At 45.3% G+C, this 25,976-nt stretch overlaps 1 protein-coding gene across 5 annotated transcripts; it reads left to right on the top strand.

Moving 5' to 3' along the window:
- Positions 1-292: 292 nt before the first annotated feature.
- Positions 293-5,060, top strand: LOC125508914 (putative inactive cysteine synthase 2). Of its 5 annotated transcripts, none has more exons than XM_087526059.1 (9): positions 293-789; positions 871-1,108; positions 1,207-1,334; positions 1,652-1,854; positions 2,003-2,168; positions 2,258-2,395; positions 3,720-3,785; positions 4,113-4,205; positions 4,804-5,060. In XM_087526059.1, exons 2-9 carry the CDS (start codon positions 1,010-1,012, stop codon positions 4,874-4,876), a joined length of 966 nt encoding a protein of 321 aa, XP_087382185.1. In that variant the 5' UTR covers positions 293-789; positions 871-1,009; the 3' UTR covers positions 4,877-5,060. The 5 variants fall into 5 exon arrangements, 2 of the variants coding, with proteins under 2 accessions (XP_087382185.1, XP_087382184.1); XR_015604651.1 differs by lacking the exon at positions 4,804-5,060 and adding an exon at positions 2,672-2,760 and having other exon boundaries at positions 295-789; positions 4,113-4,186; XR_015604649.1 differs by having other exon boundaries at positions 296-789; positions 2,672-3,785; positions 4,804-4,974.
- The last annotated feature ends 20,916 nt before the right edge of the window (positions 5,061-25,976 follow it).

Genomic DNA, 25,976 nt, shown 5'->3' with positions numbered 1-25,976 from the left:
TTTTCCTGAAAACTATGTCACATTTGGTGACACAATGAGAATGTTTCTTTTTGAATTTCTCATATCATAAAATTGTTTCTATGATTCAACACTTTATTTTGAAAAAATATGGTTCAACACCTTATTTTTAGTCGATTGCGACCAATTTAGAATGTCATAACGTGTACTGGATTCTGATTGGTCCATGGACATGTCACGCGGATCGTGCTCAAACACCATCGGATGCTCTCGGATCCGACGACAGCCCTTTCTCCCTCACCCGCTCCCCCTCTTTGTCTCAAAAAAAGAAAAAAAGAAAACTCCCTCACCCTCTCACCCCACGAACCCTAGCGCTCCCTCTCCCTCACGCGCTCCCTCTCCCCTCGTCTCCCACATCGCCGCCGCCACCCCGCCGATCCCATCCCTCCCTAATTCAGATCTGACCCCACCGCCCGTGCCCACGAGCCACTACCTGCTCCTCCTCGCCTCCCAGAGGACGTCCGCCGCTCTTCCTTCGCCCGTCCCGGAGGCCTCAGTCGGCGCCCTCCGCCGCAGGGCCGCCGCGCTCATCCCTCCCGCCGCAGGGGACAACATCCGGCAGCGCCTGCGCCCGTAGCTGCCGGCCAACTACTTCGGCAACGCCATCGTGCGGGACCTCGTGACGGTGCGCGTGGGGGACGTGCTGTCGCAGCCGCTGGGGTTCGTGGCGGAGCGGATCAAGCGCGCGGTGGCGCGGGTGGACGACGCGTTCGTGTGCTCCGTCATCGACTACCTGGAGCTGGAGTCTATTGGTCCCCCCTTCGTCTCAAGGTAGGAACTCCCCGATTCGACCCCCCTCTCTCTGGATTTGATTTGGCGCTGCTTGACGAACCTTCTGTTGGTGCTACGCAGCGCGTGGCCATGGCTGCCTGCCTTCGGTCGCTGGCCACGGGGCTTCTCCAGCCGGCGCGTCCTCTCAGCGAGCGGATCTTGCACCTCACGCCGATGGTCTCCGTCGTCCTGGCGGAGGACTGCTACCTTCAGGGCCACTATGGGTGGCCACTATGGGACTGGCAGGAGAGGGGTCCCTTCCTTGCTCCAGGACGGCGGGACTGGGCAGGACGAGCACATCGCGTCCGACGTCACCCAGGCAAGCCTCGACCTCTTCCCCTGTACATCGACTCTGACGGAGACTGAGGTGAGCTGGGATTAAGGGGAGGCTCATGTGGAGCGGTTGATTTGATTCAGCTGATAGGGTGGACGCCGCTGATCGAGCTGAGGCGGATCGCCGGGAAGGAGGGGGTGGGTGCCCGCATCGTCGGCAAGATCGAGGCCTACCAGCCCCTCTGCTCCGTCAAGGACCGCAGCGCTCTCAGGTACGGTCAGCTCGTTCTAACCAGGCTCGTTCACTTTTACAAATCTTGGGATGGTACCAGTTTACAGAGCTAGTTTCATTTCTGCTAGTTGAGCAATTTGTGAAAAGTCAACGGGGGCTAAAAGGAGCTAAATTTCCACTTATGCTAAGATTAAGGCTTCTTGTAAAGTGTAAACCATCATTTTCATTGTTTGGCTGTAGGGATTGGTGTGATGAGGTGGTGATTTCAAGTATATTTTGTTGCACTTTCCAGAATTTATTTTGCAACTGTTGGGAATTATGAACTTATGTTGTGCTATTTCTTCCTGTTTTCTTCAGGATGATCGAGGATGCTGAAGAGAAAGGGCTGATTTCACCAGGTGTCACGACTCTAGTCGAGCCGACCAGCGGTAATTTGGGCCTGGGATTGGTTCTGATTGCCCTAAGCAAAGGCTACAGGTTCGTCGCGGTGATGCCGGGCCAATACTCGCTTGATAAGCAGATCTTGTTGAGATACATGGGTGCTGAGTTGTTCATAACTGGTGAGATAGATAGATAGCATCAGCATAGTTGATTCCTGGCTCAAGGAAGCACAGATGTTTGCTTGCTTGATTAGGTCTGATTGATTTTCCTTGCAACCGCTGTGATTTGTATCTGTAACCTTGTTTCTTTTGTGTAACCACATGACAGATCCAACACTTGGATTCCCAGGAATAACCGACAAGGTCGAACAGCTCAAGAAAGAATTACCAAACGTACACGTTCTTAATCAGTTCTCGAATCCAGCAAATCCTGATGCACACATCAGATGGACTGGTACTAGTTTTCCCATTGTGAAGGAAGGACATGGCGGAATGTAAGCACAATCCTGAATTACCTCCTTCTCTGCATTTTTGTTGCTGCAATTACGCTCTGAATCTATCTGTGTGTGCTCGCTGCATCTAGGTGCGTGATACTAGTGCATCAAAGTTACAGTCTGCACCATGTTGCTGGAAAAAGTTTCGGGTGCAGGACGCCAAGAATTTCGGGTGGGAGATCAATGGGGACATCAAGTACAACTGGAAAAAGTTGCTGGAAAACAAGGTCAGACACATCACCTTGGTCGAGCACATTCGTCGTTCATACTCTTGTAGAAGTTTGGTTCCAAGTACAGCACTTCAGCCACAAAGTTCATGGCGCATCAAAGTTACAGTCTACACCATGTTGTAAAAAAAGCATGTTGGAGTGTGATAGTCAGATAGCCGGTTCATATATAGTAGTACATTAGATTTCTTCTGTATTGTTTTGTTAAAATTCAGTTTTGATTTTATTCGAGCGCCTAGCAAACAAGTTAACAAGGGCCGACGTTTTCTGTTGCAGCTGGAGCGGATCGTCGAAATGTCGTCTGCGCGGAGGCTAATTTCTTCCAACAAGGATATGTTTGTCTTCTGCTGACCATGCGCATGAGCGTATGACGACCTTGCCGACTAGTAGAATTTTGGAACATGAGCTGAAAATCCACTGTTGACTAGTCTAGCTAAAAGTGCGTGTACCTGAAGTTGCGATAGCGGATTATTACCTTGTAGAGGGTTAATGCTTCCAATTTTTTTAGCATCGATCTTGAGCATCTCTTGGTTCTACGGAGCTTAGTCGTTGTGCCAAAAGTCACCAGTTTGGAATTCTAGGAAAAGATTCAACTGCCTTTTTTTAGCATCGACCTTGTCTTATTGATTAGATAGATACAGTTGGTGCAGCAGATTGAAAAAACTCGAAACGAAATCTTTCTGATCCCTAGGGAAGACGGTCAAATTGGAAGAAAATCCATAGACTGACGACCCCATTGCCTGCATCCTGTAGAAGTATAAGATAACCAAAAGTTCAGCAAAATAAAGTCTCCACACTCACCGCCGTTTCACTCTGTTCCTTGCTTCCTAAACCTGCACCTGTAGTAGCTTATTGTTATCCTGGTTGTTTTGTTGCTATCAATATTAGTCCCATGTTTTGTTTCCTTGCATGCTTACTACTATAATCTATACTACTACTATTTTCATATCTACTTCTGGTGGTTCCCTCAAATTATGTATATCTGCTATTGTCATATCTCTATTCACATGTAATCAAACATCTTTGTACTACTGCTGTTGTTGTATGGCAAACACCAGAGACAAATCATATTTGTGATGCAGTTTCTGTAACTTGGCGTTTCTACATGGCTTTTTTATATTGGAAATTATACACTGATGATGATGTTTACCTGCATTGCTTAATTTTGTTTATCTTGATCTTGACGTAAAAAACATCACATGTTTCTTTTCTGTCTAAGACATAACAAACATGTCTTTTTCATTGTTGAGCTTAATTATAGGCTCTTGTGCAACAGCAACCGTTGATTTCAATTTCAGCTGATCAATCATCTGTCCTTGTGCAGCACAAGGGTTCCATGGGGATACAATAGCAGCAGGACGACCATGACTCCATCAATTGCAACCTCCAGGTACTAATCCCACTCAGCTCTCTCCTGTAGCGCATCCATTACTCATACCCTTGCTGCCCCCAAATCTTGAGCGATGAGGTAACGTCATGGAGAGTGGGATTTTTTGTTTCCTAGCTTAGCAATTGAGTTAAAGCAATGTAATATAAGTATGAGCACTCGGCTATTGTACAACTGTTTGCATATTTGTTTTGTATTTTTTATAAATGATGATAGTTTGTGCAAGATGTTCACATGTTAATTTTTGTTGACTAAAATCTCTTATGCCCTTGACTTAGCTTGACCCAGAATAGATGCATACTGACCTTCACCTTGTTCTTTCTCTCGTAGACTCGAAGGAGGCTGTATGCAAGGCACCAAGGTGCATGGTGCTCGCAAGCGACGAACGGAGGCTGTTCGACATCGGCTACACAAACCACTATTGTGAGCTCCTCCCTTTGCTATGATACAATCATGCTCTGTTTCATGGGTTAGTTAGGATTTCGATGCTTTTTGCGTCGTGGTTGAGTCCTTGCCGAGTGTTGTGTCGATGATCAACTGCTGGTGCCTAATCTGGCTATTTTATTTGCTGCTGGTAATTAGTAGTATTAGAGTGCCGCTGGTTTATTAGGTGTGGCTGGAACCATTGGATGACTTCCTGTACATGTTATACAGAATTAGTACTTGTCCCATTTTTTGTTTCCATGCTGGATATGTTATGGTTCAAGTGTCGATGATGTCTAGTAGATAGTTGGCTAGCTATTTACCTGCTGCTGATTGATGCTCTTGTGGTTAGCATTATAATCCTGGAATCATATTATATTATATCTAGTGTTCTTGTGGTTCTGTGAAGATGCATCACAAACATCTAGGTCATTGAAGTTGGCTGAATCTGTTGATTTATCATATATTTGGCCCATAAATCTACATTTCTATGAGATCTCTTTCAATAGTCTGTACACTAAACCTGGAGGTTTGCAAATCTACTCCAGGAATAATAGCGACTCTAATGCTGGTAGCCTATGTGTTCACTCTTTTACAGGAGCTCCAGGTCTATGAAATTTGAAGTTCGAAGTTGTATAGCCCTACTCAGCAAAGAGCCGTATAGACTGTAAATATTGTAATATTGTAATAGTAGGCATATTTGGGTTGTAATACACTATGTACAGATTGTGGTAGACTTAGTTGTATTTGGTAAACTATATTTGTACGACTTAGTTGTATTTGGTGAACTATATTTGTACTGTTCCGTCTGAAATATTGACTATGTATGTGATTTGAAAACGTGTGGAATGGAAACCTGACTCGTGGGACCCACTTATGAAAATAATTTGAGCAGTTTTGAAATTTTTGTCAAGTGGGCCCAATGTGTGAGATGATGACAAGTGGGACCAGCTCCAAAATATAATGGCCCAAACAATGTTAAAAGGCCCCGGCCCAAAAATAAATAAAAGGCTGAAATGGGCTTGGCCCGCTTAACTTACAGAAAAAATAAATATTAAAAAGGCTGAATTAATGGGCTCAGCCCATGTAAAACACCCAATTGGACCGGGCTGAATCTTGTGCCACGTCAGATTGCCACGTTGGATGCCTACGTGGCCTGGAGAGGTTGCTAGTGACCAAAACGCCACAGTGGATGTATTTTGGTCATAAACGTTTGCGACCATTCCAGAAGAAAGGTCGCTATAGTCAGTTTACGACGGCCAGCTTTTGACCTTATGTTTTTGGTCACAAAAAGGTCACAAATGGAAATTTGTGACCATTCAGTGACCAATAGTGGTGGTCACAAGTTGACATATTTCTTGTAGTGATGGCTAACGGGTCAGACACCCGAGAACCCCTTAGTCTAGGACTCCCTCAGTAGCCCCTGAACCTGGCTTCAATGACAAGGTATCCGACGCGTAGATCTGTCTTCGGCATTGCAAGGCGGGTTCCTCCTTCCGAACTCCAAGATAGTCTTCGGACGAAAGAAACGTGTCCGGATCTGAACACACAGCTGTAAAGAGTATAATATTTCATGAATCCAGTCCGCTGACCACTTTAGTAATGTGACGTCATGCTTGCCTGGTTATTATTTCAAACCGTTTCTCGTCCCGCCGTTCCATATTTCAGGGCATGGTTTTTGTTGGCACATCCTGTCGAAGCAGAGACCGTGTCCCCTTATCGCGGGATTCCCATCAATACGAGCGTGGGTAACCCATCCGTCTTGTGGGAAAGATTCCTTAGGAATAGGCACGTTCTCAGGCTTAGGAGGAGGCGTTCAATACCCGCCGCCTTTATAAAGAAACCAAGGGCCGTCTTTTTTATGCCAAACCTCTCCTCAGCCTTCCCAACCTCGAGTTCTAGCACCCAAGGTCCAACCTCATTGCTTCAAGCCTCCCCATCATGTCAGGACCTGATAACCCACAAGTATAGGGGATCGCAACAGTTTTCGAGGGTAGAGTATTCAACCCAAATTTATTGATTCGACTCAAGGGGAGCCAAAGAACATTCTCAAGTATTAGCAGCTGAGTTGTCAATTCAACCACACCTGGAAACTTAATATCTGCAGCAAGTGTTTAGTAGCAAAGTAATATGATAGTAGTGGTAACGGTAGCAAAAGTAATATTTTTGGTGTTTTGTAGTGATGATAACAATAGCAACGGAAAAGTAAATAAGCGAAGAACAATGTATGGAAAGCTCGTAGGCAATGGATCGGTGATAGCGAATTATGCTGGATGTGGTTCATCATGTAACAGTAATAACCTAGGGTGAAACAAAACTAGCTCCAATTCATCAATGTAATGTAGGCATGTATTCTGAATATAGTCATACGTGCTTATGGAAAAGAACTTGCATGACATCTTTTGTCCTACCCTCCCGTGGCAGCGGGGTCCTAACGGAAACTAAGGGATATTAAGGCCTCCTTTTAATAGAGTACTGGAACAAAGCATTAGCACATAGTGAATACATGAACTCCTCAAACTACGGTCATCACTGGTAAGTATCCCGATTATTGTCACTTCGGGGTTAACGGATCATAACACATAATAGGTGACTATAGACTTGCAAGATAGGATCAAGAACTCTCATATATTGATGAAAACATAATAGGTTCAGATCTGAAATCATGGCACTCGGGCCCTAGTGACAAGCATTAAGCATAGCAAAGTCATAGCAACATCAATCTCAGAACATAGTGGATACTAGGGATCAAACCCTAACAAAACTAACTCGATTACATGATAGATCACATCCAACCCATCACCGTCCAGCAAGCCTACGATGGAATTACTCACGCACGGCGGTGAGCAACATGAAATTGGTGATGGAGGATGGTTGATGATGACGATGGCGACGAATTCCCCTCTCCGGAGCCTCGAACGGACTCCAGATCAGCCCTCCCGAGAGGGTTTAGGGCTTGGCAGTGGCTCCGTATCGTAAAACGCGATGAATCCTTCTCTTTGATTTTTTGTCTCCCCGAAAGCAAATATAGAGAGTTGGACTTGAGGTCGGAGGATCTCCAGGGGGTCCACGAGGTAGGGGGCGCGCCCTAGGGGGGCAGGCGCCCCCCACCCTCATGGACAGGTGGTGGGCCCCCTGGTCTTCATCTTTTGCAAGGATTTTTTATATTTTCCGAATAGATGTTCCGTGAAGTTTCAGGTCATTCCGAGAACTTTTGTTTCTGCACATAAATAACACCATAGCAATTTTGCTGAAAACAACGTCAGTCCGGGTTACTTCCATTCAAATCATGCAAGTTAGAGTCCAAAACAAGAGCAAAAGTGTTTCGAAAAGTAGATACGACTGAGACGTATCAACTCCCTCAAGCTTAAACCTTTCTTGTCCTCAAGCAATTCAGTTGAGAAACTGAAAGTGATAAAGAAAAAATTTTACAAACTCTGTTTCCTCTTGTTGTTGTAAATATGTAAACCCAGCATTCAAGTTTTTAGCAAAGATTATGAACTAACCATATTCACAATAACGCATAGGTCTCATGTTTACTCATATCAATGGCATAATCAACTAGCGAGCAATAATAATAAATCTCGGATGACAACACTTTCTCAAAACAATCATAATATGATATAACAAGATGGTATCTCGCTAGCCCTTTCTGAGACCGCAAAACATAAATGCAAAGCACCTTTAAAGATCAAGGACTGACTAGACATTGTAGTTCATGGTAAAAGAGATCCAGTCAAGTCATACTCAATGTAAACTAACAGTAATGAATGCAAATGACAGCGGTGCTCTCCAACTGGTGCTTTTTAATAAGAGGATGATGACTCAACATAAAAGTAAATAGATAGGCCCTTCGCAAAGGGAAGCAGGGATTTGTAGAGGTGCCAGAGCTCGGTTTTGAAATAGAGGTGAATAATATTTTGAGCGGTATACTTTCATTGTCAACATAACAACCAAGAGATGGCGATATCTTCCATGCTACACACATTATAGGCGGTTCCCAAACAGAATGGTAAAGTTCATACTCCCCCTTCCACCAACAAGCATGAATCCATGGCTTGCTCGAAACAACGAGTGCCTCCAACTAACAAGAGTCCCAGGGGGAGTATTGTTTGCAATTATTTTGATTTGATTTACAAAACAGGATATTTATTTGAAGGTTTAGAGTTTGGCACATACAAATTTACTTGGAACGGCAGGTAGATACCGCATATACGAAGGTATAGTGGACTCATGTGGAATAACTTTGGGGTTTATGGAGTTGGATGCACAAGCAGTATTCCCGCTTAGTACAGGTGAAGGCTAGCAAAAGACTAGGAAGCGACCAGCTAGAGAGTGACAATAGTCATGAACATGCATTAAAATTAATCAACACCGAATGCAAGTATGAGTAGGATATAATCCACCATGAACATAAATATCGTGAAGGCTATATTGATTTTGTTTCAACTACATGCGTGAACATGTGCCAAGTCAAGTCACTTAAATCATTCAGAGGAGGATACCACCCTATCATACCACATCACAACCATTTTAATAGCATGTTTGCACGCAAGGTAAACCATTATAACTCATAGCTAATCAAGCATGGCACAAGAAACTATGATCTCCAGTTGTCATTGCAAACATGTTTATTCATAATAAGCTGAATCAGGAATGATGAACTAATCATATTTACAAAAACAAAAGAGGTCGAGTTCATACCAGCTTTTCTCATCTCCATCAGTCCATCATATGTCGTCATAATTGCCTATCACTTGCATGACCGAATGATGTGAATAATAATAATAGTGCACGTGCATTAGACTGAGCTGGAATCTGCAAGCATTCAATAAACAGGAGAAGACAAGGCAATATGGGCTCTTTTGTCAGATCAAAAATAATGCATATAAGAGCTACTTCAACAATTTAATTATGGTCTTCTCCTATCGACCCCTAAAGAGAAGAAAAGAAATAAAACTATTTACACGAGAAAGCTCCCAACAAGCAAAAGAAGAACAGGAAATCTTTTTGGGTTTTCTTTTTAATTACTACTACAAGCATGGAAAGTAAACTAATTAAAAGCTACAGCTAATTTTTTTTGGTTTTTCTTAAGTTTTATTAAACACACAAGAAGAAAGCATAAAAAGGAAAATAAACTAGCATGGATGATACAATGAAAAAGTATGAGCACCGACATCTAGCAATGGGTGTGTGAACATAAATGTAATGTCGGTGGGAAATATGTACTCCCCCAAGCTTAGGCTTTTGGCCTAAGTTGGTCTATGGCCACGGCTGGCCTGGCGGATATCCATAATAGTAGTTGGGGTCGTACTGCGATGAAGAAGACTCTGATTGCCACTGGTTGGCAATCATCTCCGGATCCCACTGGTAATTAGACTGTCGTGGAGGATCAACTGGTGGTTCCGACTCTGGCTCTGTGGCTGGTGCAGGGTTCCGGTAGGCATGAAGGTCCTCCGGCGAGACGAGGTACTGGCCTGCAGATAAATCAAACAAGGAAGGAGCAGGCAAGGTAATAGTCTCCAAATGATATTTATCAAAGAACAATTTGTATTTAAGCTCCCCTTCCCTATTCTTTATAATGAAATCATGTGCTACCATACTCTTATAATCTAAATAAACACGAGGCAACACTTTTTCTTCCTTCTCATAATGCCTAATAGGTATGTTAAAATGTGCAGCTAGGCGTGAAGCATAGATACCCCCAAAGATCGGGCCCTTTGTACGGTTCAGACTCAACCGTTTAGCAATAATACCGCCCATACTCAAAGATTTATCATAGAATAACCCATGGAACAAAATAATAATATCAGGAACACTAAGGTTTCCACATTTTCCGCGACCAATTAAGCAACGACTAGCAAATATTGCAAAGTAGCGTAAAACAGGAAAATGTATGCTAGTGATTCGTGCATCGGAAACCTTCCTTGTTTCCCCTACGGTGATGGTATCAATAAACCCATCCACATCGTCACGATGTGGTTCCTCTATTTTGCCCTCGAAAGGGATCAAACAAACCCGACAAAAATCATAAAGTGACATCTTCTTAACCACATCATATAAATGAAACTCTACTGAAGGAGGTGATTCCCTAGGATAATAGTAGAAGTTTTGCACAAAAGTATTGGTGAGTAAGAGATATTGTTCGCGTTGGTCATGGAGGAAGTCGGTGAGGCCTGCATTCTTAGCCAATTCATAAAAATCCTCATAAATCCCGGTTGCTCTCAAGAATTCATCGGAGGGCCATTCACATGGCCTAACCTCCGAGGTGCGAGGCAAATTATATTTGGGCTTTTGTGCCTCTTCATTTTGCTTTTCCCTTGAGCTTCGGCTCGATGAGCCCCTCAAAAATCTCTTTATCATTTTCTGAAAAATTCTGAAATTTTTAGTAACTTCAAAATAAAAGTGAACCAAACTCAATAATATTTATAGCAACTACTCCTACAAGTGCCTAGAGCCTATATCATGCATCAAAACTACTTGGAACCATATAAATTTGACATGCAAGCTCAAGAACATGGTCACCTAGGCAGCACAAATTTGCAATGAATAAAGCACTAGAACAAAAACTAATTGGACCAATGGAGGAGTCACATACCAAGGAACAATCTCCCCAAGCAGTTTTGTGAGAGGTGCTTTGAGCAAGGAGATCGAAAATGGCAGCTAAATGAGCTTGGACTCGGGTTTGAGCCGGTTATTTGTGTTTGTGGGCGGAAGAAGGAGTGTGTGGGTGGGTGAAAGAATGAGTGGAGGAGGGCCACCGTGGGCCCACAAGGCAGGGGGGCGCGCCCCTGACCCTCGTGGCCAGGTGCCAGCTCCTCCTGCTGTGTTCTCAGTGCCAAATATTCCCAAATATTCCAGAAAAAACATATTTAAATTTTAGGGAATTTGGAGAACTTTTATTTTCGGGGTATTTTTATATTGCGCGGATAAATCAGATAACAGACAAAAAATACTATTTTTATTTTATTTAATATAAATAACAGAAAGTAAAAGTGGGATACAGAAGGTTGTGCCTTCTAGTTTCATCCATCTCATGCTCATCAAAAGGAATCCACTAACAAGGTTGATCAACTCTTGTTAACGAACTCATTCCGAATAACATGGAACCGGAGAAATTTCGAATAACACTATGTTACCTCAACGGGGATATGCACATCCCCAATAATAAGAATATCATATTTCTTCTTAACAGTGGGAAGAGGAAATTCAAAACCTCCAAAAATAATCGATGGAATTTTTCCAATAGAATTGATACTGTGGACTTGAGGTTGTTTCCTCGGAAAGTGTACCCTTTCATTACCATTAATATGAAAAGTGACATTGCCTTTAGTGCAATCAATAACAGCCCCTGCAGTATTCAAAAAGGGTCTTCCAAGAATAATAGACATACTATCATCCTCGTGAATATCAAGAATAACAAAGTCCATTAAAATAGTAACGTTTACAACTATAACAGGCACATCCTCACAAATACCGACATGTATAGCAGTTTATTTATCAGCCATTTTCAAAGATATTTCAGTAGGTGTAACTTATTCAAATCAAGTCTACGATATAAATAGAGAGGCATAACACTAACACCGGCTCCAAGATCACATAAAGCAGTTTTAACATAGTTTCTTTTAATGGAGCATGGTATAGTGGGTACTCCTGGATCTCCAAGTTTCTTTGGTATTCCACCCTCAAAAGTATAATTAGCAAGCATGGTGGAAATTTCAGCTTCCGGTATCTTTCTTTTATTTGTAACAATATCTTTCATATACTTAGCATAAGGATTCATTTTGAGCATATCAGTTAATCGCATACGCAAAAAGATAGGTCTAATCATTTCAGCAAAGCGCTCAAAATCCTCATCATCCTTTTTCTTGGATGGTTTGGGAGGAAAAGGCATGGGTTTCTGAACCCAAGGCTCTTTTTCCTTACCATGTTTCCTAGCAACAAAGTCTTTCTTATCATAACGTTGATTCTTTGATTGTGGGTTATCAAGATCAACAACATGTTAAATTTCTATATCATTATCATTACTAGGTTGAGCATCATCATGAACATTATGATTAACATTATCACTAGTTTCAGGTTCATTACCAGACTTTGTTTCAGCATCAGAAATAGAAATATCATTTGGATTCTCAGGTGTTTCAGTAATAGGTTCACTAGAAGCATGCAAAGTCCTATCATTTTTCTTTTTCTTCCTTTTAGAAGGACTAGGTGCATCCACATTATTTCTCTGAGAATCTTGCTCAATTCTCTTAGGATGGCCTTCAGGATACAAAGGTTCCTGAGTCATTTTACCACCTCTAGTCATAACTCTAACAACATTATCATTATTCTTACTATTCAATTCATTGAGAAAATCATTTTGAGCTTTAAGTACTTGTTCTACTTGAGTGGTAACCATAGAAGCATGTTTACTAATAAGTTTAAGTTCACCTTTGACATTAGCCATATAATCACCCAAGTGCTCAAGCATATTTGAATTGTATTTCAATTCTCTACCAAAATAAGCATTAAAGTCTTCTTGCTTAGCCATAAATTTATCAAACTCATCTAAGCATGGGCTAGCAAATTTAGTAAATGGGATTTCAGCTTCATCATATCTATAGAGAGAATTTACCTTTAATACCTGTGTCGGGTTATCAAGACCATGAGTTTCTTCAATAGGTAATGGATTAGGATCATATGTTTCTTCAACAGGCGGTAAATTAAGACCGTGTATTTCTTCAATAGGAGGTAAATTCTTAACATCTTCAGCTTTAATACCTTTTTCTTTCATAGATTTCTTTGCCTCTTGCATATCTTCAGGACTGAGAAATAGAATACCCCTCTTCTTTAGAGTTGGTTTAGGAATAGGCTCAGGAACTGGCTCAGGAGGTGTCCAATTATTTTCATTTTTCAACATATTATTCAATAGAATTTCAGCTTCATCTGGTGTTCTTTCCCTTAAAACAGAACCAGCACAAGTATCCAGGTAATCTCTGGAGGCATCGGTTAGTCCATTATAAAAGATATCAAGTATTTCATTTTTCTTAAGAGGATGATCAGGCAAAGCATTAAGTAACTTGAGAAGCCTCCCCCAAGCTTGTGGGAGACTCTCTTCTTCAATTTGCACAAAATTATATATATCCCTCAAAGTAGCTTGTTTCTTATGAGCAGGGAAATATTTAGCAGAGAAGTAATAAATCATATCCTGGGGACTACGCACACAGCCAGGATCAAGAGAATTAAACCATATCTTAGCATCACCCTTTAATGAGAACGGAAATATTTTAAGGATATAAAAGTAATGAGTTCTCTCATCATTAGTGAACAGGGTAGCTATATCATTTAATTTAGTAAGATGTGCCACAACAGTTTCAGATTCGTAGCCATGAAAAGAATCAGATTCAACCAAAGTTATTATATCAGGATCAACAGAGAATTCATAATCCTTATCGGTAACACAGATAGGTGAAGTAGCAGAAGCAGGTTTAGGTGTCGCAAGCTTACTCAAAACAGAAGGTGAATCAAGTGCAGAGCTAGATGGCAGTTCCTTACCTCCCCTCTTAGTTGAGGGATAAATCTTTGTTTTTGGATATCTCAAGTTCTTCATAATGATAAACAGATATAAATCCCAAGTGACTCAAAGAATAGAGCTATGCTCCCCGGCAACGGCGCTAGAAAATAGTCTTGATAACCCACAAGTATAGGGGATCGCTATAGTTTTCGAGGGTAGAGTATTCAACCCAAATTTATTGATTGGACACAAGGGGAGCCAAAGAATATTCTCAAGTATTAGCAGTTGATTTCTCAATTTAACCACACCTGGAAACTTAATATCTGCAGCAAAATATTTACTAGCAAAGTAATATGATAGTAGTGGTAATGGTAGCAAAAGGTAACAGTAGCAAAAGTAGTGTTTTTGGTATTTTGTAATGATGATAGCAATAGCAACTGAAAAGTAAATAAGCGAAGAACAATATATGGAAAGCTCATAGGCAATGGATCAGTGATGGAGAATTATGCTGGATGCGGTTCATCATGTAACAGTCCTAACCTAGGGTGACACAGAACTAGCTCCAGTTCATCAATGTAATGTAGGCATGTATTCTGAATATAGTCATACGTGCTTATGGAAAAGAACTTGCATGACATCTTTTGTCCTACCCTCCCGTGGCAGCGGGGTCCTAACGGAAACTAAGGGATATTAAGGCCTCCTTTTAATAGAGTACCAGAACAAAGCATTAGCACATAGTGAATACATGAACTCCTCAAACTACGGTCATCACCGGTAAGTATCCCGATTATTGTCACTTCGGGGTTAACGGATCATAACACATAATAGGTGACTATAGACTTGCAAGATAGGATCAAGAACTCTCATATATTGATGAAAACATAATAGGTTCAGATCTGAAATCATGGCACTCGGGCCCTAGTGACAAGCATTAAGCATAGCAAAGTCATAGCAACGTCAATCTCATAATATAGTGGATACTAGGGATCAAACCATAACAAAACTAACTCGATTACATGATAGATCCCATCCAACCCATCACCGTCCAGCAAGCCTACGATGGAATTACTCACGCACGGCGGTGAGCATCATGAAATTGGTGGTGGAGGATGGTTGATGATGACGATGGCGACGGATTCCCCTCTCCGGAGCCCCGAACGGACTCCAGATCAGCCCTCCCGAGAGGTTTTAGGGCTTGGCAGTGGTTCCGTATCGTGAAACGTGATTGTCGGTGTCAAAACCGGCGGATCTCAGGTAGGGGTTCCCGAACTGTGCGTCTAAGGCGGATGGTAACAGGAGGCAGGGGACACGATGTTTTACCCAGGTTCGGGCCCTCTTGATGGAGGTAAGACCCTACGTCCTGCTTGATTATTCTTGATAATATGAGTAGTACAAGAGTTGATCTACCACGAGATCGGAGAGGCTAAACACTAGAAGCTAGCCTATGGTATGATTGTATGTTGTCCTACGGACTAAAACCCTCCGTTTTATATAGACACCGGAGGGGGCTAGGGTTACACAAGGTCGGTTATAAAGGAGGAGATATACATATCCGTATTGCGTAGCTTGCCTTCCACACCAAGTAGAGTCCCATCCGGACACGGGACAACATCTTCAATCTTGTGTCTTCATAGTCCAACAGTCCGGCCAAAGGATATAGTCCGGCTGTCCGGAGACCCCCTAATCCAGGACTCCCTCAGTAGCCCCTGAACCAGGCTTCAATGATGATTAGTCTGGCGCGCAGTGTTGTCTTCAGCATTGCAAGGCGGGTTCCTCTCCAAATTTCGAACGTTTGTCAAGTAGTGTCCGGTACCATAAATGTTGGGCTTCTTGGCTTTCGCGCCCAATAAGGGCTATCTTCCACGCGTTGAGTGAATACGAGGAGCCAGGGCATTTTTACATTCGCCCCCCTTGCCAGATAAATAAATTGTCTATTAAAGGGATGGGGATTCTTAGATCCAATCCACACCATCCTCCCCCAGCGAGAATTCATCGGAGCACGCTTCGGAAAGATCCACTCCAGCATGGCTGACCTCCGCACCTCCTCCTCCTACCCCCGTAGCCCTAAGCCCGGTGATTGGGAGAGGTGTTCCGTCCCACACAGTCGATTAGTCGAGCTGCAGACCAAGGGATTTCTCCCTACATCGTATATGGTTCCTGTCCGAGCCGGGCTCGCCACCTACAATGGCGGGGAGCAAGCGGAGAGCTTCCCCAGCACCTCGAGGGGGGAGCGGGTATGCCTTGTTCCTTACTTATTAAGGGGACTCGGATTTCCAATTCATCCATTCCTCCGCGGGCTCCTGGAGTTTTACGGCCTCCAACTGCATAATTTCACCCCTGCTTCCATTTTACACATCGCCAGCTATGTTGCCCTCTGCGAGTTATTCCTGGGATGCGAGGCTCATTTCGAGCTATGGAAAAGGTTATTTTGCCTCATCCCTCGCACACAGAAGGGGTCACTTTATCTAGTGGGCGGAGCCGAAATATGGCGCATCGCCGAAACCGGATACCTGTCTGGTACTCCGAAGAAGACGTCCGAAGACTGGCCTTCGGAATGGTTTTATATGGAGGACGTCCCCCTTCCGGACCCTGTTCGGCGGGGTCTTCCTGAGTTCAGCAATGCTCCTTTGAAGAAACACCGAAGTTGGCGCCCACGGAGCCCCCAGGAGGAAGACAACGGAGAAGTCCTTTACCTGATGAACTGGATTAAAGCGCTGGCTCAATCAGGATTGACAGTAATCGAGGTTATGTCAATATGCATAATGCGGGGAGTGCAACCACTTCAATATCGAGGGCACCCCCTGTGGTGTTTTAACGGGGAAGATGATGTCACCCGTTGCGGGCGTAAGGGTCCAGACAATGCTGCCGCTTTAGCAAAAATAATGTCCGAATTGTTCAAGGGGGAGGAAGAGGAGTTCATCCGCACCAAGCCACGGGATGGATTCTCCATGTACAACCCTCCAAGCTGGGTGAGTTATATCTCCTTACTCCCATTCTTCCCGCATTCTTTGTCGTAGGTACTCACCTTGCCATTTTGCGGCAGGAACTGCGAAAAGCCATAAGGGAGGTCAGCAGCCCATCTCCACAACCAGAGGACCCTGACCGGGCCGTCGGTCCCGGATTCGAAGAAATCCGGACATATTCGTGGAGCTGATAGACCGGCAGTTCTATCAATTAAGCTGTGATGACGCCATGGTGGCCATTACGGCCGACTATCCCGGACTGCTTCCTGCGTCGCACGTAAGAAAAAACAAAAATCCCAACTCCAAAAACTAGGATCCCCTTTTAGATACTTCACCTACCATATACATATGGTGTTTTTACAGGGAAGGCATTCGGGACTCCATGCCGAACCCGCAGCAACTCGCCAACAAGAGGCACCAAGGCCGGGCAGGCCAAAAAGGAAGGCGGTCAGGACGGAGACGCTGGCGCAGAGGTATGATAGAAACCCCGCTTCGTGGTTGTCGTCTTTCTTGAAATGTAATGACGTCCATGTTTCTTTAACAGAAAAAACGCTCGCCGGAATATGTCCGGTGAGGCTGCCGATTACGCTTCCACTAGTCGGGCTCCAGAATCGGACATAGAGGCGGAAGCCGACATGGGGCGGACGCCAGATACCCCCCTACAGAGGATGCGGATAGGCTATCCGCTACAAATTCAGAAGTGGAGAGCGCCATGAATCATAGGCATCGCCGGGCCGTACTCCGCGACGCTTGCTTCTCACCAGAGGCATTTGGTGCCTTCAATTCTGGAGAGGCGTACCTCCGTGCTGCTCAAAATGGTCTAGCCAGAGCCACGGACCAGTATGTAAAGGATGTACGGGTAAGCAAATCTAACAATTATATGTATCAGTAGCCCCTGAGACTTCAAACAGTTAGCAGAACTGATTTAAGGATCATCTTATTGTGCAGGTTCCTACAGAGAGGAATAGTCGGTTGTCACAGGAGCTGGAGGAATGCAAGACCCAACTTCGGGCCGCTGTTGCCGCATTGAAGGAACCTAAAAAGTCCCCAGCTGTTAACATTTCTTTCAAAGAATGATAGGTACCATATAGCGTGCGGCATGGCTGCAGATCTAGTAATAGATGTTGCAGATGAATCCGGAGAGAATCCGGAGGCGCAGCACGCCATACGACAGCTAAAGGCTGGCGAACGCGTGCTGACTGAGGTCAGGCGGGAGAAAAACAATCTCCAAGACGCCAATACCAAGCTAAGCGTGGAACTAAAAGATGTTTGAGCCCAGCTTGCGGACTCCGAGAAGGAGAATAAGCGGCTTTGACGCGGCATATTCAGTAAGTGCTTGAATGAACCCTTAATAAAGGAGACAACGGAGAAGCTGGCTAACAGAGTTATGTCTGCAGGTATGTTGACGCGTCGTCCCGCGGAGGAGATGCCCGGGTCTGCGGGTGATCTTCTATCCGAGCTCTCACAACTGCATGAACAAGTTCGGCAGGTGATGCAAGGTATTGCCCAGGCCTTGTGGCCATCCGTCTTCCTGCCAGAAGGCGCTGGAGAGCTTGTGTAGAAGCTCAAGGGAGCACGTGGCGCTTCCGATTATGGAAGATATCTGCCTGCCGTCAAGGTGCCAAGGAAGCCTGGGCCATGGTGAAGACGCGGTATACCAAGGCTGACCCAAATCACATAGCCGAGGTCGGACCTATGGGGCCCAACGGGAAAGAGATCCCCATTAGCTTAGTCTATGGGCAAGTAGAATTAGCCGCAAAGTATTCCCAACAGGATTGTAGGCTAGACCGCCTGTTGGATGGTATAGAAGAGGAATTTAGTCAGTCTACATGACTATGTAATTAAAGTGACATGTATAATGCCTTCTAGCCAGATTGTAGATCATTTTTCATGGCGGACCTTTTCGCTTCAACCTCGGGACCCGATAGTCCGGAGTGTATCCGAATACCCGCTCAGTTATATAAGAACCGGGGTATGCGTGGAGACCAGGCGTAGGGGTCATTAGTGCTTGAACAGACAAGTGCCCAACTAGTTATGTTATATTACATTGGTAGTAAGAAACATCTTCCAGGGAGAATAGTTCCGTTAAGGGTTCCTTTCCCTGGGTACGCATGCCCTAAAGTGCACGTCCGGACTGCGAGAGGAAACACAGGAAAAAACATCTGGGGGCACATATGGAAAATAAATAAAAATCATCTTTTGTTCACCGACCGAATATTCTCTTAAGAACGCTAGCTTTCGGCTTCACCCAGTCTGAGGTACACATCCGGCAGACCCGAGGTGCTCCCCTTATGCCCTAGCCGAATTAACGGGAACATAGGGCATAAATACAAGAGCCAGGCAACCCAGCTTGGCCAAAACTTAAGTCATATCGATGCATATAATGGCGAAGAAAAGGTACATGTGGAAGAATAACACATGTGCTGGGCACAAAGCCCAGATAGATAATTAAGCTTTTGTGTAAGAAGCCCCCAGGTAAAATGAGCGCGGTTAGCGCATCTATAGTGTGCAAGCGAGGCACAAGTTGGTCCTTGAAGGCCTTGAGAAAGAATAAAAGAAAGAAAGAGAAAAAAGATAGATAATATATATTCAAAAAATGGACAGAGGAAGGAGACAAACATAGAGTCCGGCGCTAGGCGTAGAATCTTCGGAGCCTGGCTGCGTTCCATGGGTTCGGCTCAAGTCGATTATTCGATGCATCCCACAGACGGTACGCTCCACTGGTCAGAACTTGGTCAATAATTAAGGGACCTTCCCATTTGGGCTCGAGCTTGGTCTTTTTCTTCTCCGGCAGGCGTAGAACTAACTCACCAATGTTATAAGTTTTGGCCCGTACTTCTCAGCTTGGTATCTGCGAGCCTGTTGCTGATAGAATGCGGAATGGGCTTTTGCCACATCGCGCTCCTCCTCCAGGGTGTCCAGACTGTGTGACACCCCAAAATTTTGGCCTTGTTTTAATGAATTAAAATTTTTGCCAGGAATTAAAACTTTGAATTTCTGAGCTCCATTTTGATTTTTTAAATCATTTCCTTCCCTGTTATGATGAGTTTTTCCCAAAGAGAAAACTTTCAAATATGTTATTGGACCTGTTTAACTCTCAAGAAAAAAAATTCTTTTATCAGTATAACTAATTACCTAATTAAAATGCTTGATCTTTATTTTCTTGAAAAATGGTTTTCCAAGGTTATATGGCCATATTTGAACTACAACCAGTTGATAAATTCACCTAAAATTCCAACCAAAATTTGGAGATGTCATGTGATGTTATTCAATAACTTTTGTGCAAAAACATCTTTATTTTATGAAATATTTTGAGCTCTACACTCAATTTTTCTTCTCTGGTCCAGAGTGCAATTTGCACTACAACCCATTTAAATAATTCTTTCTAGCCTCCACCAAAATTATGGGATATTGGTAGTATCATATGATTCAAGTTTATGCAAAAACCTGGTGTTGTTCTTTGAAAATTTTGAGTGAATCAACCTCATCTTCATTCTGGTCCAGCCTTGTGATTTCTACTACAACCCTATTTAATTTTGCTCCAATGATCTTGTGCTTTCTCCCACTTGCAGGCAGCCCTACCAAACCCCTAAATCCAGGAGCATGCACCCATTGGATTAATATTGGTTCATGAAATAATGTCATTTATTTCCTGTCCAGAATTGTAGTTTTGCAAAACTTGCACTAGCAAGTTTCTGCTTTTGGCCAACTAACCTCACCACTCTCTCTTGCATCTAAAGAGACCACCATCTGGAAGTTTTGGCCACCCCAAGAGTTGCCTAGGTGCATGTGGCATTCTATCGAGCACCCTGTAGGCATGACCAGTTTTGACATGAGTTTTGGCATTTCACTGTGAGCTTGCACCTCTGATCAAACTAGCATGTCCACTAGACTCCCAGTTGCTCCTAACCTCGATCTGGTAAACCCCAACCTCACCTGCGACCTGTAGCATGCCGCGGCATTGTGTCGAACATCTCCCGTGCGTGCACTGGACGCGCCCAGAGCGCGCGTATTGCACGATGCCGCGCCTGAGCCGACACGCTGGCCCCCCTGGCTTTGGCCCACACGGCAGCACCTCGCCACGCACTCCCCGCCTCGCAGCATCGCGCCAAACCACCCTGGCACGCTACAACGCCGCCGCCAGGGCATTCTTGGCGGCACTCCGGCGTCCGCAGTGGCTCCAGCCACGGGCAGCGCCGCCTAAACCCCTCCCGCGCGCCACCTGGCCCCTGGAGCAGCGTGAGCTCATCCGCAGCCATGTCCTCTAGCGCTCGTCGCCGCCACGATGCCCTGCTGCTACAGAACGTCGGTTCGCTGGAAGCTTATCCACGGCCGCCGCGGAACCGCCTTGCCTCGCTTATAAATGGACGCCCCGGGCCGTTCCCGCACACTGGCAACCTCAGGCCACCCCAATGACGCTTCCCCAGCTTGCCAATCGACCCAGGAGAGCTTTCTTCCCCATCTCCGGTAACTCCTGCCGCCACCACTGCCCCGGCCATTCCGGCACCACCAGGGCCTCCCCCTCTCCATTCTCTTCGCTAGAAACTTCCTCATCCTCCCGTGAACCCACCCCCCTACTCAATTTTGATCGGGAACCACCGTAGCCCCAAATCCATCTTGCTCCCGAAGCTTCCCTCCGCCGTGGAGCTCGCCGCTGGCGATATCCTCCACCTCCGACGACCCTACCACTACCGGAGTAACCACCTCGGCCCCCTGAATCCACTGGTGGCCTCAGCTTTCCGAACGGAGCCACCGTTCGCCGGCGATGATCGCCGGAGCCCCGCTCCACTCGGGCAGAGGAGGGAGACGACGCGGGCGACTGGTCAAACCTGACCAGTGGGCCAGGCGGGCCCACCGTCAGAGACCCAGCGCCGGTCCACGTGGTTAAGTGGAGGCGTAAAGCCTCAAGTACGCCTCCTCTGCACCGAAAGCGTAATCTCGTTTGAAACGTTTTCTTTTTCTATTTTTTTTAAAAACAGATTTGACCAAATCTTTGACTGGCTATAACTTTTTAAATATAACTCCAAATGAGTTGATTCTTTTTCCTACCTTCCTCAAATTTGGTCTAGTTTATTTTAAGATTTATTTGAAAAAATTTCAAACAACTTTTTTGTACTATTTTGAAATGTGTGTTAATTTAAATATATTTTAAAATAGGATTTTGGAGAGAGAGAGAAGAAACTTTCAAAAGTTTTGGAGAGAACCTCACGCCTCCACAACTTAAAGGCAAGCATTCTGAACCCTGGCATAATGTTTTTGGTGTGTTATTTGACACGTTTATAACACCACCTTATTACAGAGGACTTGTTATTTCATGTGACATGATCATTTGCATGGAAGCATATTAGTGATTTCCTTGCTGTTGGAAATGAATATAATTGTGATGGTAATCATCCTCATGTGCCTTGCATGCATGCCGGAAAGGAATCCGGGAAAGCCTCGGCCTTGGGTAGGCGTGAGCTTGTTGCCAGTCCCCGTCGGGACGGTTATGTCCGGCATGGCATGGTAAGGTATATTGAGTGGTGATTTTGTTGATTGAAATATATTTGTTACATGTCATGCAGGGAACTTGTAAAACTCCTGAGTCGACCGCAGACCGAGTCTTGTTTCCAGTAACCCCCATACTTGCTATGTACTACCACTTATCCCTGCCACAGGTAGGGTATGGTTCAATAAGTCGTCAACCCCTTTCAAGCACACACCGTACAGAGAGGCCATGGTGGAAGATATCGGTTGTAGCCGGTAGGCATGCCACCTGGTCCGGGGCATGGGTGTTTCCGGTTGGGACCGAGAGGGGAGGCCACCCCTTAGAGCGCGCGATATAAATTTGATCCCATGCTACGAGAGGTTGTAGCCTCCCCACTTAGAGTTTTGCTTAACAAGTGTCGTGGGTGATTCCAGACACCGATGAGTTAAGCTGGTGTGTGCAAGTTAGGCGTGTTTTCAACTAAAAGACCGTAAACGGAATTAGTCCCGATGGACTAAAGGAATCCGTTACTCGTGGGTAAAGAGTACACCCTCTGCAGAGATTAAAACCTATTCGAATAGCCGTGTCCATGGTTAAGGATTACAGTCTGGGATGGGTCAAGTGTTGTTCTTAGTGTCGGTCTTCGGAGGAGAGATTGTTAAACCAGAACTTGGACCGTGACTTGTGACTTGTGAAGATTATGATTATTATCTTGTGATGGACTAACCCGTTGCATTATTTATATTATTGAGTATCCCTGGGACGGTTCTACCTCCTGGATATTCATTGTGATTATTTATTTTGTAAGCCCTTTATGTGGTGTCGCTCAGACGCCCGACTGTGGCATTTCTTTTAAAAGCCCTTTATGTGGTGTCGCTCAGACGCCCGACTGTGGCATTTCTTTTAAAGCCCTTTATGTGGTGTCGCTCAGACGCCCGACTGTGGCATTTCTTTTAAAAGCCCTTTATGCGGTGTCGCTCAGACGCCCGACTGTGGCATTTCTTTTAAAGCCCTTTATGTGGTGTCGCTCAGACGCCCGACTGTGGCATTTCTTTTAAAAGCCCTTTATGTGGTGTCGCTCAGACGCCCGACTGTGGCATTTCTTTTAAAGCCCTTTATGTGGTGTCGCTCAGACGCCCGATTGTGGCATTTCTTTTCAAAGCCCTTTATGTGGTGTCGCTCAGACACCTGACTGTGGCATTTCTTTTAAAGCCCTTTATGTGGTGTCGCTCAGACGCCTGACTGCGGCATTTTATTCCCACTCTATTACTGCTTATTCATGTTGCATGAAAATAACCTGCTTGCATGCATAAAAGATGTTTTATTTATGACTGGCGATGTGATCATAGAATTTTTTCAGTGCATGATTATCAATTATATTATACCTGTGTTCTTAATGTTTGCGAGTACATTCAAAGTACTCACTGGCTTGTCCCTGGCTATTGTCTTGGCCAGATTTCTTCTTGCAGAGGAGCGTTGCGGTGACAGCCCCGGAAACTAAGCAACGGTGATAGCAGCCTCGCGAAGATAGGAGTTAACCTGGTCAGCTGTTCCCGTGGGAAATGGAGTCCCATAGACACTGATGTCTCACAAACCGCTTCCGCCATCGACCACTAGAAACCCAATTGTTGTACTCACAGGCCAGAATGGTCTTTTACTACACATTTTGTGCTTTTGCTTGGAATTTCTGTAACAAGTTGGTGCCTCATCAGCTATCAGTAATCCTGGGGCTGGTGAGCACAACGGCCATTTTCTGGAAATTTATGTCCGGAAAACCGGTCGTGACAGACTTGGTATCAGAGCCAGGCTGACCATTGGCTAATCCTATCTTAGCCGGGTCTATAAACTTAGGCAAACCAACCCACCAAACCATAACCAAACCCCAGCCAAGCTTCTCGTGCAAGATAGCCACACAGTGACCCAACACCTTTTGGCAGTCGGTGCCCAACCTATCAACCTAACCTGTCGCTCATGCGCCAGTGATCGAATCCTAAATAGTCCTTTCTCGCAAGCGTGCAAAGGAAGACCCCGTCCCCTTTTTCCTATAAAAAGGGGCACGCTAGCCCCAACACAGCACAGCATAGTCTCTACCCCAAACCGAGCCACAATGCCTGGACCTGTCGTGCACAATGAGACCACAGCAACCAACCTTGGAGGTTTTGTGACCATACTCGCAAACCTCACCCGTAGTGCCTATGCGTTAGAAGAGCCCCCAGAATATGTTTTGTACCAAGGACCCATGAGCGGTGAGAACCGCCAATTCTGGGCCACTGTACACATCTACGGTAGGGGTCTAGAGCCCGAGCGCCCCTACAGGTTCACCGGAAGGACAACTTCCTTTGAGCTTCAAGCCATCCAACTAGCTGCTCGAGAGGCTATAGTTCATCTCCGGCACTTGTCGCCCAGAGTTAACTGTCGCTCGTTCCACTACTACCCCAGACGTGAAGGGTATGGTAGGCCACCCCAAGTTGCCAACGGAGATCACGAGACGGATCCTGCATTGTTGCACCTAGTGCGCTATGTAAGTGCACTAGAGGAACTGTGCGATCAAATCACTATTGATCTAATCGCAGCTCGTGGAGAGCTGGTTCGTCGAGCCCCGGCGAGAGAAGAAAACGAGCCCAACGCCGACAACCCAGTCGTGCTGTTTGGACACCCGATCGAGTCCCTGAGGCCTGCCCCAGCCATCGGCCAAGGTGCTGCGATAACCCCAGAGGTGCTTCGACGCATATTGGGAGCACACTCCAAGGGGGTTGTGGCCAACAATCCCCGAGATGGTCATCATCGCTACCCTGAGCCTGCAGCCCCTCGACCCACTCCAGCTAATTCCGACGATGAGACCCGTGGAGGAGCCTCAAGGCACGCCCGTCTGGATGTAAACGAGGTAGACTAAGTCACCCGAGTTGTATGGAGTTCCAGTGTACCCTCGCTTTGTAATCGTGTGGCCTTGTTATTAAACGTCGCCTGTTGTCGTGCCTTTGTTTTAATAGTAGCCTTGCCTGGATGCGCCAGTATGCAGTATAATATTTCTATCCCGGACACAGTTACCAAAGATCACCCCGTCAACCCCACAGTCACACATCACTATAGTGAAACGTGTGAATCTGTGACTTGACCCCGACCCTTGGGACAGAGCTGAATATTTTCTTTACCATTCACCGCGGTAAAAATGACCCAGCTCCAGTGCTATAAGAAGGCCACCGCGTGACCTTGCCAAGCACCTCTCACCTTGTGCACCACCCTCACAACCATTTCCTAGCCATGCCGAGCCCTAGCATCTATCTGAGAACCCCAGATGCAACCCCAGGAAGTTTTGTCAAGATATTGCGGGATTTTACCTGCAGTAACATGGGCGCTACCCAGCCACCCCAGTACGAGCTGTTCAAATCGAGGATCACCCCTTCCACCTCAAGATATTGGGCAGCAGTACACATCCCTCCCGTAAACTCAAACCAAGACCCAACAGAAGTCTCCTTCGTGGGGAAATCTATGCCAACCCCACATATGGCCATAGAAGCTGTTGCATACGAAGCGCTTGCTCGCCTTCGATTCGCGGTACCCTATGCCAGCGAACGAGGGTATTATTACTTCCCGAGCCGTGCAGCACCCGGAGGAGTGACATCTTTTCCCGATGGACGCATTGAGAGAGACCCAGTCCTGGCCAACCTTGTCCAGTACGTCATCGCTCAAGAGCATTTATCCCAACGTGTGATGGGTTATCTTCAGAGCCTCGCAGATTTAAATCCTCAGATCGCCATCGGCAGAGCACTATGGCCCGACCAGGAGAGACACGTACATCGACTGGTCAATCCACTTCCCCCGATAGAAGAAGAGTGTATCCTAGT

This window comes from Triticum urartu, chromosome 5A (assembly GCF_056163025.1).
Source record: "Triticum urartu cultivar PI428250 chromosome 5A, HENAU_Tu73, whole genome shotgun sequence".
Taxonomy (NCBI): Eukaryota; Viridiplantae; Streptophyta; class Magnoliopsida; order Poales; family Poaceae; genus Triticum; species Triticum urartu.
The sequence above is the reverse complement of the archived record's forward strand: the minus strand, read 5'-3'. Positions and strand labels throughout refer to the sequence as shown.